The sequence below is a fragment of the Phalacrocorax carbo genome, chromosome 19 (genome assembly GCF_963921805.1).
Source record: "Phalacrocorax carbo chromosome 19, bPhaCar2.1, whole genome shotgun sequence".
NCBI classification, from domain to species: domain Eukaryota; kingdom Metazoa; phylum Chordata; class Aves; order Suliformes; family Phalacrocoracidae; genus Phalacrocorax; species Phalacrocorax carbo.
In genome coordinates, this window is record NC_087531.1 from 2,863,834 (window position 1) to 2,883,212 (window position 19,379).

The 19,379-nt window shown below is 45.8% G+C and overlaps 2 protein-coding genes across 6 annotated transcripts; one reads left to right on the forward strand and one right to left on the reverse strand.

Annotated features, from left to right (window-relative positions):
- Positions 1-943: 943 nt before the first annotated feature.
- Positions 944-13,921, forward strand: CHERP (calcium homeostasis endoplasmic reticulum protein). 3 transcript variants are annotated; one of them, XM_064469431.1, is made up of 18 exons: positions 944-1,086; positions 1,175-1,348; positions 1,870-2,051; positions 2,825-2,962; positions 3,202-3,353; positions 3,715-3,826; positions 4,180-4,269; positions 4,882-5,116; positions 5,462-5,640; positions 6,060-6,456; positions 8,418-8,656; positions 9,488-9,621; positions 9,914-10,000; positions 10,295-10,444; positions 10,578-10,694; positions 11,191-11,285; positions 11,829-12,014; positions 13,193-13,921. In XM_064469431.1, exons 1-18 carry the CDS (start codon positions 1,062-1,064, stop codon positions 13,195-13,197), a joined length of 2,697 nt encoding a protein of 898 aa, XP_064325501.1. In that variant the 5' UTR covers positions 944-1,061; the 3' UTR covers positions 13,198-13,921. The 3 variants fall into 3 exon arrangements, with proteins under 3 accessions (XP_064325501.1, XP_064325499.1, XP_064325500.1); XM_064469429.1 differs by lacking the exon at positions 13,193-13,921 and adding an exon at positions 12,773-13,177; XM_064469430.1 differs by lacking the exon at positions 13,193-13,921 and having other exon boundaries at positions 11,829-12,022.
- On the reverse strand, positions 13,841-19,317 carry C19H19orf44 (chromosome 19 C19orf44 homolog). 3 transcript variants are annotated; one of them, XM_064469432.1, is made up of 8 exons: positions 19,171-19,317; positions 18,314-18,952; positions 17,711-18,053; positions 17,046-17,122; positions 16,206-16,674; positions 15,269-15,364; positions 14,973-15,139; positions 13,841-14,535 (listed from the first exon to the last, which is right to left on the reverse strand). In XM_064469432.1, the coding sequence occupies exons 1-8, from the start codon at positions 19,300-19,302 to the stop codon at positions 14,449-14,451; spliced, it is 2,010 nt and encodes a 669-aa protein (XP_064325502.1). In that variant the 5' UTR covers positions 19,303-19,317; the 3' UTR covers positions 13,841-14,448. The 3 variants fall into 3 exon arrangements, with proteins under 3 accessions (XP_064325502.1, XP_064325503.1, XP_064325504.1); XM_064469433.1 differs by having other exon boundaries at positions 14,938-15,139; XM_064469434.1 differs by lacking the exon at positions 14,973-15,139.
- Between the last annotated feature and the right edge of the window lie 62 nt (positions 19,318-19,379).

Genomic DNA, 19,379 nt, shown 5'->3' on the forward strand with positions numbered 1-19,379 from the left:
TACCTTGTACCTCTTGACTAGGGTGTGAAGCTGATCAAATCATACCTTGTGTTTGAAGGAATGTTTTCCTGAATCCAGCAGGTGTGGAAATGTGGTGTATCTTTAATCCCATTTTGAAACACAATCGAGCATCAGGTGCAAAAGTTAAGAACCAGAAACAATTTCAACATTTTAATTTTAACTGCATAAAGAAATGGAGCCACTTAAGGAACGCAACAGTGCTTTCCTTAAAGTATTTCCTTTAAGTACTTCCTTTAAGTATTACTTAACATGTCCCTGCATAGCATCTGTGCTTTCTTTCCTTAATGATCATATTTCAAGTTCAATTCACCCTGTATGGAGCATCCTACACACCTGCATTCCTTTTTTCACCATGCCAATGGTCTAGATAACTTAAGAGCTGCTGCAATGGTGAAACAGATGTCAAAGAACATCTAGTAATTGCTGGCAACTGAACTGCAGCTTGGACATGGTGTTTTAAAAGCAGAGGAACCATGCACTTCTCGAGTTGAAGTCATGTGGCAGCTCCGCTGCAAGTACTCGGGGAGCCGAGTGGGAGAGGACAGGGTCTTGCACGCTGCGTCCCAGAAGCAGCTTCTCCTTCAGGGGCCGGTGAAGGCGATGTACGTGCAAACCTCGTCTGCACCGGCGGCGGGGCGCTGGGGAAGGGCAAGTTATGAACTGTGGTGGCTCCTGCAACGCTGACAGCGCGGCCCGAGGCCCTGCCCCGGGGGCCCGCACACGGCCTGGCCTGGGCCTGGGCCTACCCCCGGGCTCGGGGCTGGCCCCTGGACCCGGTGCCGGTGGCTGCTCCCCGCCGGGGCCGGTCCCGGTCCCGATCCTGATCCTGATCCTGATCTTCCCCTCACAGCGCCTCTTCCCGCCCACGGCGCGCGGGACAGTGAGGAGAAACGGCCGCACCTGCCCTGCGCCGCGCGCCGTCTCCATAGCGACGGGGCCGTAAAGCGCGACTGCGCGTGCCGCCTGGCCTCTCGCGGTACTTCCGGCCGGTGCGGCCTAGCGGCGGCGGCCGCGGCCCGTTGTCTCGTTGTCCCGCAGCCATGGAGATGCCGCTGCCGCCCGACGGTGAGCGCGGCCCGGGCGGGCGGGAGGGAGGGAGGGCGGGGGGAGCGGAGCGGGACCGGCGGGGGCTGACGGCGCTGCCTCCCCACAGACCAGGAGCTGCGGAATGTCATCGACAAGCTGGCGCAGTTCGTGGCGCGGAACGGGCCCGAGTTCGAGAAGATGACGATGGAGAAGCAGAAGGAGAACCCCAAATTCTCCTTCCTCTTCGGGGGCGACTTCTACGGCTACTACAAGTACAAGCTGGCCCTGGAGCAACAGCAGCGTGAGTGGGGCCCGCGGCTTGTACCGGGCCGGCCCCGGGCGCTGCTCCCCTCCCCCGCGGCCCCGGCTCCCGGCCCCGCCTGGCGGAGCCGCTTTTCTCCCTCCTGGCCCCGTTCTGACCCGCCAGGACTGGTTTGCAGCCTCCCCCTGCCCTCTAAGCTCCAGGCAGTTGGCCGAGCCCCGCCGGTGGCTCCGCACGCCCCCCGCCCCGCTCCGTCTGTGGTTTTGGAGGTCGGCTGGGTGGGACGGGGTTCAGCACCCGGACCGCCCTCGGGAACAGCCTGGTCCAGCGTAGCAGCTCCAGGGCCGGTCCTGTGTTGGAGTCGTTCCTCTCAAAGTGCACAAGGCGTTGCTGATACTCCTCTTTTGCACCATCCACCCTCCACTCCACGATTTCCATTTTGCGTCAAGCAATTATCTGAAGAGCGAGGGTCTGTTTTGGAACCAGCGCGGGTTTTGTGCATGAGCTGGTGGTAGCAGATTTCTTTGAGGCTTACTTTAAAAGTTTGCTTTGTCTGATAGTGTTGTGCAAGCAAAGTCAAGATATCGAGGCTACCACACAGATCCAGCCGCTGCCACAACCGTCTCTCCCACCAGCTGCACCTATCCCAGCTCCTCAGGGCACTCCTTCCGTGGAGGAACTTATCCAGCAGAGTCAGTGGAACCTGCAGCAGCAGGAGCAGCATCTGCTTGCTATGAGACAGGTTGGTTTAAGATAAACAGTTGACTGGTTCATCCTAGACTGTCAGTGGCTGTAAAAATTAGGAACAAAGAGGGAGAGGAAGGCTTCCTTCTGACTAGTGCTGGTGGCATCGCATGTTGGTGAGGAGAGGGAGTATTGCTGTGCTTATTTTTGTTCTGTGGCAACTGCCATGATCTTAGAACAGATGGATCTGATGTGCCAGCAAGATTAATCTTTGATTAAACCAGCTTATTTACTGTACGGAAAACCTCGTTGCAGAGTGGAATGAGTTGTGACTGCTTTAATCTTTGCCTAATGTTGCAGGTTGCTGGGAACTGCAAGACATTGCAGCTTCTAGTGTTCTAAGGTGGATTCTGATTAGGGATGGAAGGGAACGGCACGCTTTGATCTAGTTGGTTTTTGCAGGCGATGTTTTGCTGTTAAAGCTGCTGGGAACCAAACTGAAGAGTTCCTGGGGGAAGGCAGTACACCTAGATTACATTCTATACATTTGGGAGATTCCTGCAATTATTTTTTTCATGATGGAGATGTTTGGGAGGTAGAAATGAACTGGACTTTTCCTGGAGAATGAGAAGAGTCTTTTCTTCTGAAAAACAAGTAACTGAAACATTTATATATGGTCATGTTGCTTGGAAAAGGTCTTGGTCTTCGAGATAGCTACTTATGGTTAAGAGGGCGGGGATACAGTAGCTTAGTTCTTCAAAAGAACATTGGATGTAATATAATGCTTTTTATTATTCTGTGTTTCTTCTTTTTTTTTTTTTTTTTTTCCAGGAACAAGTCACATCAGCGGTAGCCCTTGCAATTGAGCAACAAATGCAGAAGGTTTTGGAGGAAACCCAGTTAGACATGAACGAATTTGACAACTTGTTGCAGCCAATAATTGACACCTGTACAAAAGATGCGATCTCGGTGAGTGATCTAAATCTGAACGTTTATTTGGTGATGTTGTGGGTTAAGTATAAGTTGAATTTTGAGATTGTCTGTATAGTAAACAGTGGCTTTATTGTTGTCTTGTGTGGTAGGAAAGATGGTAGCGGTTACATGTAATCTTCCCTTCCTGCAGTTATTTAAGAGTTCTAGGAAGTCCATGTGATGAGTCCAGGAACACATTAGACTAATGTAAAATATTTTAAATTTGCTTTTCTAAGGCTGGCAAGAACTGGATGTTCAGTAATGCAAAATCTCCGGCACACTGCGAGCTGATGGCTGGGCACCTGCGAAATCGTATAACGGCAGAAGGAGCTCACTTCGAGCTTCGGTTACATTTAATCTACTTAATCAATGATGTATTGCATCACTGGTAAGAACTAAATTGTGGATTTCAGTTTGATGTTTTGATTAATTTGGTGAAGTCTCTCTGCTAGATACTTTGTTAGTTTGACTAGTCACTTTTTATTTTTAACATGTTCATTATTTTTAGCAGCTGTCTTAAGATGTCCATAGGTAGCAGAAAGATATGATGCTTTAATAATCAAATTCAGCTCTTACCATTTTTGTATTTTTCCTCTAGGCAAGACTTCACAGCAAAAATGTAAAGGAGGAAACTTGCTATTTTAGGAATCCACTGCTTTTAGTGTAGCAGAAGCTGGGATGAATTGAATATTACAGTGCTTTTAGTGTTACAGTGAAAGGCAGTAACTCTTCCCATTCCTTTTTTGAAGCCAGCGGAAGCAAGCCCGAGATCTTCTGGCTGCTTTACAGAAGGTGGTTGTGCCTATTTATTGTACGAGTTTTCTAGCAGTGGAGGAGGATAAGCAACAGAAAATTGCCAGAGTGAGTATCTGGTTTTGGTTTAACTGTATGCTTTGCTTTGTTAGGCTAGTGCTAGGCAAATTCACAAATATAAGGATGGAAGGGAACCACTGAGAGTTCTCTAGTGTGATTGTCTTCATAAAGTCTATTACAGGACGTGCTTTAATTCAGGTTTAAACTAGAACTTAAAAGTACCTAGGCTTTATTTAAGAGTTATTGTAATGATGCATGCATCTGAATCTCTGGTGGCTCAAAGACAAGTGCTGAAATCCTAGGTGTTTTGACAAGGCTAGAGACGTAAAAATGCTGTTCCTCAATTTTTTTCTTGTATTGTTCATAATTACTAAAAACCTTTCACTCTTGAATTTCTGCAGCTTCTTCAGCTATGGGAGAAAAATGGGTACTTTGATGAGTCAATTATTCAGCAGTTACAGAGCCCGGCTCTTGGACTTGGCCAGTACCAGGTTAGCCACAAAAGAAAAGTAACATTTTTCTTATTAATATAAATATTTTGAAAACAAACTTAGGAAATGTTTTCCTTTTTGAAAGGTAAATATTAATTTTTCCACCCCCACCCCCAAAGTCGTTTACAAGGGATTACAAAAATAACGTAAAATTTAACCTTGTTATTTCAAACATTCAGTAATCCAGCTACTGGTACGATCCGGAAAGTCTGTCTGCATTTGTGACTACTACAGTCATGTATGTGTTTGACAGCGTCTTCCCTTCTTATGGAAAGGAATGGTTGGCTTTAAATTTTATATACTAAGCATAAAAATCGTTGTGGCAGCAGGGACTATTCATTTTTAGCACTAATAATGAATACTGTTGATTTTTAGCTGTATTTGAAGGCTAGGCATTAGTAGAGACAGTGGATTTTAGCCTGCAGAGACTATTTTGCAGATCTTCACAGAGCTTCATAGCGTCAGTAGGCCTTTCTGCCAGCAGGTCATCCTGCATTCTCATGCCTTTCTTGGGAGGGGGTGGAGAGCAATGTAGGAGATTCTGAATGAGCAGGTAGGATAACTGTTTTAGGTATGGTGTTAACCTGTTCTTAATTTATCTCATTTTATCAGGCAAATTTGATCACTGAATATGCAACGGTAGTACAGCCTGTACAAGTAGCCTTCCAACAGCAGATACAGAACCTGAAAACTCAACACGAGGAGTTTGTGAACAGTTTAACGCAGCAGCAGCAGCAACAAATACAAATACCGCCACTAGAGAACGAGGTGAAATCAACGCCCCCGCCTCAGGCCCCTACAGCAGCACCAGCCTCTGCTCCACCATCTGCTCCTGTTACACAAGCAGGTACTAACCTGTTCTGGGGACCTGTGCAGAAATCAGGGGGTGGCAGCATTGTGAGATTTTTTTAAAAATCTTGCTCCTTTTTTAGTAGTGAGGTGCTGTGCTCGTTTGGCTCAGGCAAAAGCCTGGAACTGTTTGGAGGCTCACAGCCAGCATGGTCTGGTGCTGGAATATAAAAAGAACGAGAGACAAACATTAAACGGATCAGAAATCCTCTCTCCCAGTAACAGGTTTCTGCAGAATGTTTACCCATGCAACAAAATTCAGATGGAGCCTGTTGTAGGTGTGCTGGTGTTTTATTAACTACGTGTCACATGGATGTTTATAATAATCTGCAATTTCTTTCAGATGATGGTAAATCTCAGCTGCCTCTAGCCGGTTCTACAGAGTATGATGCAACAGGGTCTGGAGTGCAGGATCCAGCCTCTGGTGGACCACGTGGCCCTGGATCTCATGACCAGATTCCTCCGAATAAACCACCCTGGTTTGACCAACCTCACCCTGTTGCACCGTGGGGTCAACAACAGGTAAGAAACATGGTCCTGAAAGAAGTTGTAGAGGGAGGTGGAGGTTCGGAGTTGACCGTCTGGGTTGTGGAAGCGTGGTGAAAAGCTGTGAAAGTTATAAATCCAGATTCAAACGCCAAGCTTTCTCGTTCTGAGCTCTGTTAAAGGCAAAGGATGAACTGTATTTCAGTTTGTCAACCCTCATGCTTTCCCTATGAACGAGCAGAACAAGAAGTACTGTCTTGAGTACAGAGCTGTTTTGTTCAGTAAGTTTGGTCTTTTCCTGTCTTTTCTCTGAAGCTGCAGTTGCTCAGACCTTGTATTCGGGACGTTCTTTCACTTGGGCGTGTTGCCTACAGGCTACTTTAAAAAGGTAGATTGTTTTTATTGCATTCTTTGTTTTTGTAGCCTAATGACCAGGCTTTTTTCTTCACCGCTAGGGACCACCTCATTGTCCTCCGTGGAATAACAACCATGAAGGAATGTGGAATGAACAGAGAGATCAAGGCTGGAACAATCAGCGAGAGACACCTTGGAACAACCAGCCCGATCCTTCTTGGAACAACCAGTTTGAAGCACCGTGGAACAACCAGCATGAACAACCTCCATGGGGTGGGGGTCAAAGGGAACCTCCATTTCGAATGCAGCGGCCACCTCACTTCAGAGGCCCATTTCCTCCACATCAGCAACATCCCCAATTCAACCAGCCCCCGCATCCGCATAATTTCAACCGCTTTCCACCTCGCTTCATGCAGGATGATTTTCCACCTCGCCATCCCTTTGAAAGGCCTCCTTATCCTCATCGTTTTGATTACCCCCAGGGGGATTTTCCTCAAGGTAAAGTGTGTACCAGGCCAGGTTTTCTTATGTTGCGATGCCAATTGCCGTTACAAAATTGTGTGGTGCTTTGGGGTAACGGATTATTCTGGTGGACTGTTGTGGTTCTCCTGAAAAATGTTGAGTTTGGGGGTTTGGGAAGCTACTGCTAACAACTCAATAGGAAATACTTGCAGGGTTGGATGCTTCTTTGCTTTCTGAGTCTTCCTTCCCTAACGGATGCAGATAACCAGAAACTGTAATCCAAACTCAAGTCAGCGTCTCTACAGGCACCTCTTTTGTGACTATTTCACTTGAAAAATAGTAAGCTCAAAGGTGAGAAGCAGCATTTCCTTGTGCAGGAGATGGAAATTATGTCAGGCCGTAGATGAGGGCTCTTCAGCTGGGCCCTCCCTGGATGGAGGAAGTTGGAGGAAGCCAGGCTGGAAGCGTTTGTGCATACCTTCGTCTACGCCCTCCTCCTCTTTATTTTTACTGAAAAGCTCTAGTAACTATCTGTATCAATGCTGTGTGGCTTGGTAGTGCCTGGTGAAATGATCCTTATCTCCAGTTTTCCTTTCTTGGCTCGTTTGCTGGCCTGCTGGAGCACAAGAGTATCTGAGAGTGTAGTCAGTGCGCTGCTTCCCTGGCCTTTGTGGCTCAGATTTGGCTGCGGGCTCCCTCGTGAAGTCTGGTATAGTTCTGCCCCGATGTAGTTTCTATTTCGCATGCAGAGTTACAATTATTCTGGAATGATCCTTATCAGTGTACAGTCTAAAGATCACTGTGGTTCTGTATGACAAGCCACTTAAAAGAGCAATTGTGTTGCTGTGTAGGAGTTGCTATTTTAAGCTTAAGAGAGTCTCAATTCCCCAAGTCCAAAAAAGCACTGAAGACCAGTGAATTAGAGCTTATATGTTTAGGATTGTGATTAACTTCTCCCGTAGAGATAGTTCTTCTTTTTCCCCTTTTTCTTTTTCACTGGGTTTGATTTTTTTTTTTTTTTTTAAGAGTTCTGGTAGTGAGTAGGGGAAACAGCTTTTCTTGTCCTGGGGGAATTAAGGTTTAAGCTCAGAAAAGATGCTCTGTTTTGCATTGTAGCAGTGATCCAAAACATCTGTCAGTTCATGTAAAGTTGTTGGAGGAGGGGATCTACTAAAACAGATGGCTAGAATTAGGAAAACAGCAAAGCAATGACAACACAGACTGTGTTCAAGTTCTGATAAAGATGAGTCAAATAGCACTGGCCAAATATGGGGCAGTGGCTCTAATGGCTTTTCCTGGAAAAACTATTGGTCCGCTGCAGAAGGTGTTGATTTTTAGTCTTGCATTTTTCTCTGTGTAGTGCAATGAGTTCTGCAGGGTATCCTGATGTTCGTGGCAAATGGTTCGTCCATCAGTGATTGGATGGATGTCATTCACGTCTCTGTTTTAACAGGCTATTATCTCTACCTCTTCTCGAAACGCCTCTTTAAGCAAAGTATTTTCTTGTCACCTCCTCATGTGAGTTAATTCCTGCCATATTTATTTCTTTATGTATGTTGATTTGGCACAGAGGCAGAACTTACAGGTCTACGGACTAATTACAGGTCCATGCTAAGCCACGATTGTGTACTTAGGCTTCAAGAAATAGACCCCAGCAGTAGCTGCCCTGCTGTATCTGAAACCTTTTGTTCTTGAGTGTATCTTTCTTGTGGTAATTTGTGACCGCAGTATGTCCCAAAGGAAGCGGTGGCTCAGGGCTAGTGTCCTGCTGTTTTGAGAGCGGTTGCTAATGCCAGGGAGGGAGATGCACTGCAAGATATTAATGAATGTGGACCTGTAGCCAGCCTCTAGCTCGTCAGTTCTGTTGCTTTGCTGGATCCGCAAGGCTCTGGGTGCCAACATTGTTTGTTAGGATAACTGCACTAATTGAAGTACATCTCTGATTGCCTTCCATTCTCTGTAGCTAAATAAAATGTTTGAACTCTCCCACTCTGCAGAAATTGGACCTCCTCATCATCATCCTGGTCACAGATTGCCTCACCCTGGAATCAGCGAGCATCCTCCCTGGGGAGGGCCACAGCACCCTGATTTCGGGCCTCCCCCGCATGGATTTAACGGGCAGCCTCCTCACATGCGGCGACAAGGGCCCCCTCACATGAACCATGATGACCCCAGTCTGGTGCCAAATGTTCCCTACTTTGATCTTCCTGCTGGACTGATGGCTCCGCTTGTAAAAGTAAGTGCTTGGAATGGGCCCTGACGAGTAGGATTGAAAGATCAAAGTCCCATGGTCCATACTAGGGGCGGTTTAGCACGGACATTTATAATTTCAAGTCCTTCCATCCAGCAACCGTTAGCCAAAGTCGTTGCAGGGTGTGTGGGGGTAGAAGGTAGGAAAAATGATAACATTTTCAAGTGTTGTGTGCCAGTGAAAGCTGGTTGAGCTTGTATATGTGGAAGGCTAATTTCCTCTTGAAAAATCTTACGCCTGTTTTTAGAAAATAGAAATTCCCAGTGACTTTTAGGTGGGCAGAGAGACCTTGCGGTTCTGACCTGGCTACTGTGTGCTAGCTTTTGGCATTCAGAGTTCTTTCTTACAAAGATGTTTTGCAACACTAATGTTACATACAGAAACCAAGAATGGTAGAGAACAGGAAATGTATCTGTATCAGCACCTTTGGGGTTATAGATATTTATTCTGTATTTGAGGTGAACAAATAGGTCTCCTCCACCTCTAACTTTGTGTTACTCTCGGCATACACCAGCTTTTGCCAGGCTTCCATCCAGCCACTCTTATCACAAAGGTGGATAGGCGAGATCTGCATTTTACTGACCTGGTGATCCACTTAATGCTGCAACGTGTGTAGTGCTGGCTTTTCTTGTAGAGCTCAGAACGGTAGCGATAGCACGAGAAAGCATTGGGGTCATCTGCAGGATCCTTATTTCTGGACCGTTTTTTATCCAATAGCAAAATGTGAGGTCCCAGCACAGTTAAATCTATATTTATCTCTTCAGGTAGCCACCCCATGACACGTGACACGAATGTAATTTGTTTTGTTTCCGGCAGCTTGAAGATCATGAGTATAAACCTTTAGATCCTAAAGATATACGTCTTCCACCCCCAATGCCCCCCAGTGAGAGACTACTGGCTGCGGTTGAGGCATTTTATAGCCCACCATCTCATGACAGGCCTAGAAACAGGTAAGAGTAGGATTAGCTAACAATATGGTAAGGAAAATGCCCTAAGAAGCTGTCTCAAACCACGAAGTGCCCCTCTCTTCCTTCACCTGTGTCTTCGCTCTTCTAATGCTGAAATGAGTGCTCTCGTTGTACTTTAAACTGCACACGCTGTTTGCTCTTACGCTGAGATTTGTGAGACCTTTCTGCTCAGGCCCTTTGTTCCCTATAAAATCTAGCGGAAATCCTGAACACCCCCCTTGATCAAAGTAGAATTTTACAGATGTCGGTTGTATGTGTGGTTGATTTATTGCAGTGAAGGCTGGGAGCAGAATGGACTGTACGAATTCTTCAGAGCTAAAATGAGAGCGAGGCGGAGGAAAGGTCAGGAGAAGAGAAATAGGTGAGAGAACCTGTCTGCTGCCTTCTGTTGCATGCTGTTTGTTTGCAAGGTGCTAGGGATACCTTGGGCTGAACACAGAAGGAAGGTCTGTTCAGCAACGGGCTGATGGGTTTCAACTTGCTGGAATTTCTGTCTAATCTACAGAAAATGGCTTTTGCCACACTCAAGTTTTCACTGGATTGTCTGCAGAAATACAGTGGTTGTGTGTAATTTGAATTTGATCAGAGGTATATTTGCATTTCTCGTGCTTCTCCCAGGAGTTTCACTGATGTTTCTCTGCTTCCCTCCATGCAGTGGGCCTTCTCGGTCTCGCAGTCGGTCTAAAAGCCGAGGTCGCTCATCTTCCCGGTCCAATTCGCGATCTTCAAAATCATCTGGCTCCTATTCGAGGTCGCGATCTCGCTCTTGCTCTCGGTCACGATCCTATTCACGCTCTCAGTCCAGGTAGAGTGCCATGGGCTGAGTCTCGGGAACTGGGGAGGGTGGAAAAAAATCCTGGCCCTCGGGGCTGAATGAGGAGCCCTGGACATTGCTGTGGTAACTCGTGCATCTGACCTCGTGTGCTTTCCCTTTCCAGAAGCCGGAGCAGGTCCCGCTCTTCTCACAGCCGCTCGCGATCGCGGTCACGGTCAAGATCGAAATCGTACTCGCCAGGAAGGCGGCGCCGGTCCCGGTCTCGCAGCCCCACTCCTCCGTAAGCTTTTCTTTGTTTTAGTTCTCTTTTTACCTTGGGTGGTTTGGAAAAGGACCAACGAGGGTGTTTTTCTCGTGAGCTGGGTATATTAAACATGGCAACAAATAGTAGGAAAGAAGATGGAAAGGAGATTTAGGAACAATGTATATGCCTCATGTGCTTATAGAGAGAGTATTACTCCGTGGTGGTGGGTATTTGTTACCACAAAACACTGGGCAACCCTGAAGGCCTTGTGTGCCTTCCTGGGACGCAGGGGGAGTGCTCCGAGTACGCTTTGCGTTAGCAAGACGTAGTGTTTGATTTCCTCTGTGCTGAGAATCAGGTGGGGTGTTTCTGGCACCTTTGTAACCCCATAATCTAAAAGCTTTATAAAAGAATAGCTTAGTAGAGTGGATGGGATTGTATTGGGATTATATGTTTAACAGAATATCAATGACTTTGCTTTGTGTCAGAACAGGATCACTTGGTCTCAGTTTTGTTCTTCTTATTCCCTTAGTTCTTCTGCTGGTTTGGGCTCCAGTTCTGGGCCTCCTATACCAGAATCAAGACTTGGAGAAGAAAATAAAGGCCATCAAATGCTAGTGAAAATGGGTAAGATGCTGTTCCGGAATCTTACACAAGCCAGGAAACAAAATGAGGCACCAAACTCTTAGATGCAATTAATGAATTGTGGGTTGATGAGTGATTATCACTTGCTACACCGAGGTCAGTGTAAGGATATTCAGAGATCTATTGGATGTGGAGCAGTGGTGGTAGTTGCTTTTCTGGGAAGGATGTGGAAGACAGGGACGTGAGCTTGGCATCAAACAGAACTTAACCTCCCCAGGTATTCCATCTCCCGAGGGTGTAGATGAGCAGGGTTGACTGGACAGACTGGGCTTGCGCTCTCTTTCGCCTCGTCCTCCTGAAGGTTGTTAGGGATCGTGCTGACGTGTCAGCTCCCGGCATCGCTGTCTATTAATGCTTTTGAAATAAATGGGGTGGTTCGTAGGTTGTTTCAGGCAGTCTGCTACCATCCTGCTCTAGCAAACAGACGCCTTCTGTGGTTGTTTCCCAAATGTCAGTGTTTGTCTTCAGAATGCTAGTAATAAAAAAAAAAAGTTACGGGAGTGCAATGGTGTGTCCTTTTGGCAGGATGGAGTGGCTCTGGTGGACTGGGAGCCAAGGAACAAGGAATTCAGGATCCAATTAAAGGAGGGGATATCAGAGACAAATGGGATCAATATAAAGGAGTGGGAGTTGCATTAGATGACCCTTACGAAAACTACCGAAGAAATAAAAGTTACTCGTTTATCGCGCGCATGAAGGCCAGAGATGAATGTAAGTGAATGTTTCTAAGCAATTTAAAAAACTGTGCAGACTTGATAGCAATTTTGTCCTGTTCACTGTAGACTGTTAAACCCAAATCAAGAGACTAGTAACTTAATTCTAATATAACAGGTACCGTAAGACAGGTAAGTAGCCGTATCCTCTGATTAACCCAGCATCTTTCCCGTTTTAGGAGTCGTGTTGTATTCTGATTTCTGAAAGGTTAATTAACTAGCCTGTCCCATGTAAGCCACCCTGGCCGCAATACCACGCAATACCCTGCCTCTTTGAATGTCACCCTGCAAAAACCAGGAGCGATCCCAAAGGTAGTGGAGGGAGCTGCGCCCCAGGAGGGGTGGTTGCCGGAGCAGGAAGGGCTTGGTGGTCGATTGAAGTTAGACCACACTTACTGTTCGGCCCTGCCCAGCCCTGAGTTTCCCACAGTCAGCGTAGGGATTAAATTCACTAGTGCAGAAAGGGTTCAGATAAAGTGGAGGTGCTTCTTGAGAGATAAAGACAATTACCCAAACGATGGATTTTTGCAGAGAGTCTGGTCAACTACACTCGCCAATGACTAAAAGGAGAAAAATTGGCCTGTGAAATGAAAAGTCACCTCTGCCTATGGCTGCAGTAGAGCTGTGTAATAAAATGGGTTCAAATAAAGCCCAGGAGGAAAAACTCCTTATAAATAGAGCCCTCATTCCATGAAACATTTCAGACAGCTTAGGTGACTGCAGACTGTGTAAGAACTCTTTTCCCTATTGTTTCAGCGAAGCGTGAAACGCAAGACCCTCCACCACCCGAATAAGATTCTCGGAAGAAAGATGTCTTGCATCTTCAACAAAACATTAAACTTGTATAAATCCGGATTAAAGTCTGGAGGAAGTGACAAATGAATTACTTTTAAAACTATGGTGAAAAATGGAAAGCTATGACATGTACTTCACAACACTTGTCATTTAGTGTTTACAAAAGGCCAGTCGTAACTATGACATGTCTAGCAAGTTTAAGGATTTCCATTTATTTTGCAAAATTTTTTAATTAGTTACCCATTTTATACTTGAATTAAACCCCAGTCAAGCTCCCCCTAGTGCAGGATTGTGATTCTTTCATTCCTGTGGAATACAGACATTATCTGATACGGTTGTATGTTCTCTAGTTCCATAATGTATGTTTATTTCTCTCAAAAGGTTAATTCTATTTGAAGTGGAGGGGTGCTGCCTTGGGATCAAGTCAGACTGATGCTGAGCAGTGTATCCTAATGTCTAAATGGGGAATGAAGCATCTAGTTCCAGTACAGGTGACCTATGAGCACTGTGCAAGCTTGTTAGAACCTACCCTACAACTTAACGCCCCTACACACCAGCTGCTGCAGTCACAACTCTGGTCAGAACACGAGGGTTAACCGTTCTAGCTTTTCAAGCGCTCTAAGGGATGTTCAATGCTTTGTAATGGAAGACATTCTTTAAGCTTTTTATATTTTTGTATATACCCTTTAATAAAAGCTAATTAGTTGAATAGAAGAGAATCCATTTTCTCTGCTCTGCAAGTTTCTAACAGTGAAATGTTCTTGGAAACTTCGTTTAATCTAAATGAGAAAAAAACCCAACCCAACCCTTTTGTAAGTGTCTCCAGAGGCCACCAGGTGACGATGTTAGGCCCTGACTCTGCGCTCCCACGCCCAAGGGCCGCATGGTGGTCACCTCTTCCAGAGTCATTTGTTTGTATAGCAGAAACCCTCTTCAAACCATTCAGTTAATATGGTGAACTATCAGTTTGTTCTAGATCTACTGTAGTTGTGGAACTGTAACTGTCTGTGAATCAGCATACGACACCTGTATGTTACCAACTTGTGAATTTTATTGTTTTGCCTTCCAATAAACACTTTTTTTTAAATAAAAATAAAATGATGGCTCATATTTGAGAGTAAATGGATTCCAGTACGTGGGCTATACGCCTTCCTTGTATGGAATCTATCTTAACTGTGCGTGCATTTGGTTTTGCAGTAATCTGGCAAGGCTAATTTATATATATAAACCCTCTTTAAATATGGCACTAAAGTCAGGATATGGGGTTTTCCTACTGCGATCGTACACTTCGGGTGCTGTAGTAGACTTTTCACTTCCACCGTGATCACAGCTCACATGATCTCCATGGTAGACATGCACACTGCGATGCCTTACCGCCCTCCTGCCGCAGAGAAGTGCTTTCTTCATCTCTTTTCTTGCTGACTACTGACACAGTCCGGCTGAAGGTTCCAGCCTGTCCCTGCATCATGTATATTAGTAACAAATTCAGATATAGGAAAATAAATTATGTATAATAAAATACATCGCTGTTAGTACAAATCCTTCCACTACACAGTTTATAACTTTTTATCTGTGCAATTTGGAAGGGTTTCTTGTTCCAGCTTGAGATCTGTAAATGTAAGTTTTACTTCAAAGAGTCAAAGCAGTTTCTCCTCCCGTGCTTTCCAAATTTCTTCTCGTGCTTGCTCAAGTGTTAGAGGTGGGGATTTGTGATTCTTGATGTACTGCAAAAAAAAAAGTTAATATACCAGTGTCTTTATTATGTAGCTAAATACTGTCTAATATTTAATAAATAATAAATGTTTGTGTCAAGACACCTGCACTTTTCTGTACTAGTAACAGAAACTGGTACTTCTGGTGCAGTGTTAGGAAGATCCTTACTTGAGGACAGCTAAATGCTACAGCAGAAACCTTATTCTTTCAAAACTATGGCCTCTGGTAAGAGTTTAGTCTCTTTTTACTGTATAAATTCCTGACTTGTTAATATAGGTACAAGCATTACAGTATTCTTCTATGAAGTAATTTATTCACTGATTATATGACCTTCATCTGATTAATGAAAAACACGCAAAGAAAATCTGTTTGCTGCAAATACGAGAAGCGGTTGGAGAGGAATATATGCTTACTGTCACTAGGCTGCTGTCTAGTCTACCAGAAATACCTCTTTAGCCTCCTCCAGGGTATGGTAGTGGAACGTCTCATTCTCTAGCGACTCCACGAGGGAGACGTGAAGGTGGTGAATGTTCTCTACAAACTGCTGGGTCAGCATCAGGTGCTGCTTCAACATGGCGTTTAACACAAGAACTGAGGGGCTGTACGCTGTCAAGGCTGCGCGAAAGGGAGAGTATATACTTCAGTGACACGTTACGGGCAGGTAGTAAGGGCTAAACAACCCAAGCAGGGGTTGGATGCATAAAAGACAGAAAAAGGAATAGTAAGAAACATGTTTTTCAGTACCTTCTACCGCATCCGCACTGATGACGTGGCTGGCGATAGGTACTGGGTCAACGTAACCATTTCCTACAGGCAGGTCGAGCACCGCCGAGGTGTTTGCTGTGTGTAGGATGAAATGACAGTTACTGGGTTTGGAGGGTGGAGAGGTTTAGCGCTAGCACTCTGTCCATCTTCCGCAGCCTCTTGGGACATCGCTTGCCGTGGAAGCGCTGTAGAGCCTAACAGGGCATTCTGTCAGCCAAAAAAAATAGCTGAAACGGTTCTATGACCTCCACAGTTTTGTTGCTCCTACGCTCACAACGCAGGCCATCCAGGAGGTATCTTTTCTAGCCCTTGCCGGAGTGAAAATACAGGCTTTTGTACGTGAAGGAAGCGACTGGTTCAAGCACAGCCGAGTTTCTATTTTCCCCTCCTTGAGTGCGGCAAGAAGCGGCTCTTGCCACTTTCTGCTTTAGGTCAAGAGAGGTAGGAAAGGAGCGACCCCTCAGAAACAGTTAAAGGTTACGTCTGTGTTGTAAACAGGGCCACGGGCTTTCCCAAGAAATAGATACAATGCAAAAAAGAACTCCGCAATGGGGGATCGCTTCCGTAACAATAGTATTGCTTACAACAGAAAAGCTACAATAAAAATGTTCAATTCTGTTTGCGAATAGCACTCAGGCTATCGCAAGCTCTGTCGCTAACACCAGCTCGTCCGTCCAGAGGTCCTGTGGGATTTGGGTTGGTGCTTTGGGTTTTTTTAAGCAAAAACAGTTCCAAGTTCCTATTCTGTTGTCCAATCCCAATCTTTTTTTATACATAGGTTAAAACAATTTAAAATCAATGTCAGCTAGGGGAAGCTGGTATTGAAACGAAGAACTCTATCAAGGCTGACTAGGCTAGCGTATAAAATATAAACGTGTAAAAATTGCCTGACTAGGGCAATAGCTCATGAACTTACTCTTTGGCCAGCAATAGGTGAATGGAGGATCCGCTGTCTGAACTGCAGTTTCTCTGACACTTACTCTGCGTACCTGCTCACGCCGCGCTCTGGCCAATACAGGTGGTGATGCTGAAGATGGGTGTTTTCCAGAATAGGTGCAGCTCTCAGAATGTTCATCTGATATTTTTGATACAGATTCCCCCTCTGTTGTAGACAAAGACCTTTCAAAGTCTTCAGAATATTCTGAATTAACAGTTCTCTCGTCATGATCAAGATAATCCCGTTTGTGCATAGGGAAAGCTGCAGAAACTCCACTTAAATGCTCAGAGATTTCAGCTTCAGTCACGGTTTTGTCAATATCCCCTTCAGAATCGTCATTCTCACCAGTTACTGGGCTTATTTTAAGAGAAGCTTGGGCCTTTTCCACCAGGAATGTATCTTTTTTTGAATTTCTGTTTGATTCTTGAGTCATTTGAACGTCTGTCCCCTGTAAAACAAAAGGGCTGTATGTTAGGAGAGTCAACAAAATACAACCTAGACTATGCCTCCATTGTTCTTCATCTGCTCTGCTGCATCTCACTGGGAGTTAGCTACTGCTTTATTAGGGAATAGAAGTGTTGCTCTTCTGTGTCACCCTGCAAACCATGCAGTGCTGTTGCATTTAGTAAGGAAACGCAGGCACAGAAAAAGAATTTGGTTAGTTTTCAGTAGCCTGTTAAAATACTGATGTAACCCGTACAGCAAGTGAGACCTGCCCACCACCTCAGACCGCCTACGAGAAGTATTTATTTTAAAAACCCACCCTCCACCAAACAAAGGCGGAATGGAAATATGCAGTAGCAGGGGTTTTCCACTTGCCTTCTGCTTTAACTCTGCTGCCTCACTGGTGATAGGTGGTGCCAAATCATCAAGGCTCAGGATATTCAGTCTGAAGTCTGCAATCACATGACAAATCGTCACGAGACTTTGCATGAAAATTACAGTACGCTTTCCCTTCAGTGAGAACGGAGGGAAAAACAAATCAGTACTACATTCCTAGTTTAAAGTGTAAAAAGTACTAAAAAGTAACAGCAGTCACACACTCTAAACCCTTCACTTAGCAGCACCGCTTTCCAAAGCTTCCTCCTTCACCTGGTGGTGGATCCGCCAACCCGAGTGCAAGAGATTCTTGATGCCCTTCATTTACACTTGTTCTCACTCAGACCCATTAGTTCATTGTCCCTGTGATCCAAAAGGACTAGTCTAAATGTTGTAGCTGATTTGACATCATAACTAAGTGTCACCCAGTGAAGCATTATGAAACCTAACCCATTAAAGCAAAAGCCAAGAGAAATACAAATACATCACACACAAAAAAAGAAACAGATCAATGTAATTCCTTTGATAAAGCCTTGGTGTATGTAAAGTCACACTAGTGACTCCTTTCAAAGTGAGTATTTGCCCATGTTCATTAGAAAATTTATCAGGAGGTTATTAGTACAATTGAGGCCAAGTCTCCTGAGACAATATTTTAGACCACTCACCATTTGAGCTGCTGCTGGTTGAATCTTCTGCATCAGCTGCTTCTGAAAACAATTCATCTAATGATTTTATTTCACATCTGTCACTTCCAAGTGATGTTTGGCTTTGCTTGGTGCTGCCTGGTCTAGGCAGAGTCGTCTTTACAGAATTGTCTTTCATGGAAGACAGCGATTCTGATCTCATATTATGTTGTACAGACAGGTTTCTGCTGGCTGGTGAATTAACTCTACCAAAACCATCCTTCCCTGGGTCTCTGCTATGAAAAGAAGATGTTTTGGATACCTCTGTTGGTGAAATTTTCTTATGAGATGGAGGAGGCATTCCTGATGAAACTGGAGTCTTACTCTTTTGAAGAACATGAAAAAGAGGTTTATGTGTTACTTCATTTATTTTGTGTAGATCACAAACAAGGAAAAACGATTATAATGGGTAAAACCCAGTAATTTAAAAATGTGAACTGAAGTTAAATCATATCATAAGCAAGCCCCTAATGCAAAATTAAAATTTAGTTTCTAGTGTTATCTACATAAAAAGTGACCTACCAATTAAAACAACTTCATAACAATGTAAATAAAAGCACATAATTCAGCAAAGTCTGTATTTACCTTTCTACCCCATTTAGAACCACTTGCAACAACCTTCTGATTCTCATTTCTGCTGGAAAACTCCAAAGAGCTCTCCATCAGCTCTCTCATTTCCTCTTCATCACTATCCAAAACAGGCTGTTGTTTAACCATAACATTCTTTTTAGGGCTTTGGATGCTTTCCTCTTCCTTGGAACAGGCATTACTCAGGGTCATATTTCCACTGGCAGTAGCATAATTCTTCAGATATTTCTTGCCCCTTGCACTGTGTTCATGACTGGAAGCAGACGAGAGGGACTCTTCATCCAAAGGCTTCTGGCCCACCTCAGTGTTCTGCAATTCCATCTGCTTCTTCCGATTCATGATTTTGCTTTCTAGCTGCGCCACTTTCCTCAGAGCCGAGCTCGAGCGTGCGTGGGAAGCGCTGCCCGCAGCGCTCTTGGCTGCCTGCCTGCTCGCTGGCCGCGCAGCGTTTCCCGATGGCTGCCACCACGGGCTTCCATGGACATTTTCGTTGCGCACCTTCAGGAATCTGCTGTGGCAGAACGGAGCTCCTCCAGCCTTCTCCAACGCTGTATCAATCGCAGAGAGGTCACTGCGGGAGCGAGGAAAGAGGCTGTGCCCGGCTGTGATGGTTCTGCGGGGAGCATCGCCGCGTCCCTGCCGAGAACAGGATGCGAGGAGCCCTCAGAGGCGTCGGCAGGCGGCCCGGTTCGGCTCCCCGCTCCCCACGGCCCTGCCCTCGTCCCGCCTCCCCCCGCCCGCCGCTGCGGGCCCTCCCTACGGGCGGCCCGGGGCCCCCGGCCGCGCGCCCGGGTGCGGGCCGAGCGCGGCTGGCGCTGAGGCAGGGCGGCGGCCGGGACGAGCTGGTGCCTCACCTGCCCCCCGCCTGCGGCCACCCTCTGCGCCCGAGCGATCGCGGCCATCCGAGACGAAGCGCCCTGAGCCGCCGGCGGCGGGGTCGCGCCGTATCCCGGAGACCGCGACTTCCCAACGTCCCGCTCCCTCATTGGCTCCGCGCAGAGAGCCCCCGCCCCCCGTGCCTCACGCTGGCGATGCTTGAGTGTAACCAGCCAATCCAAGTACG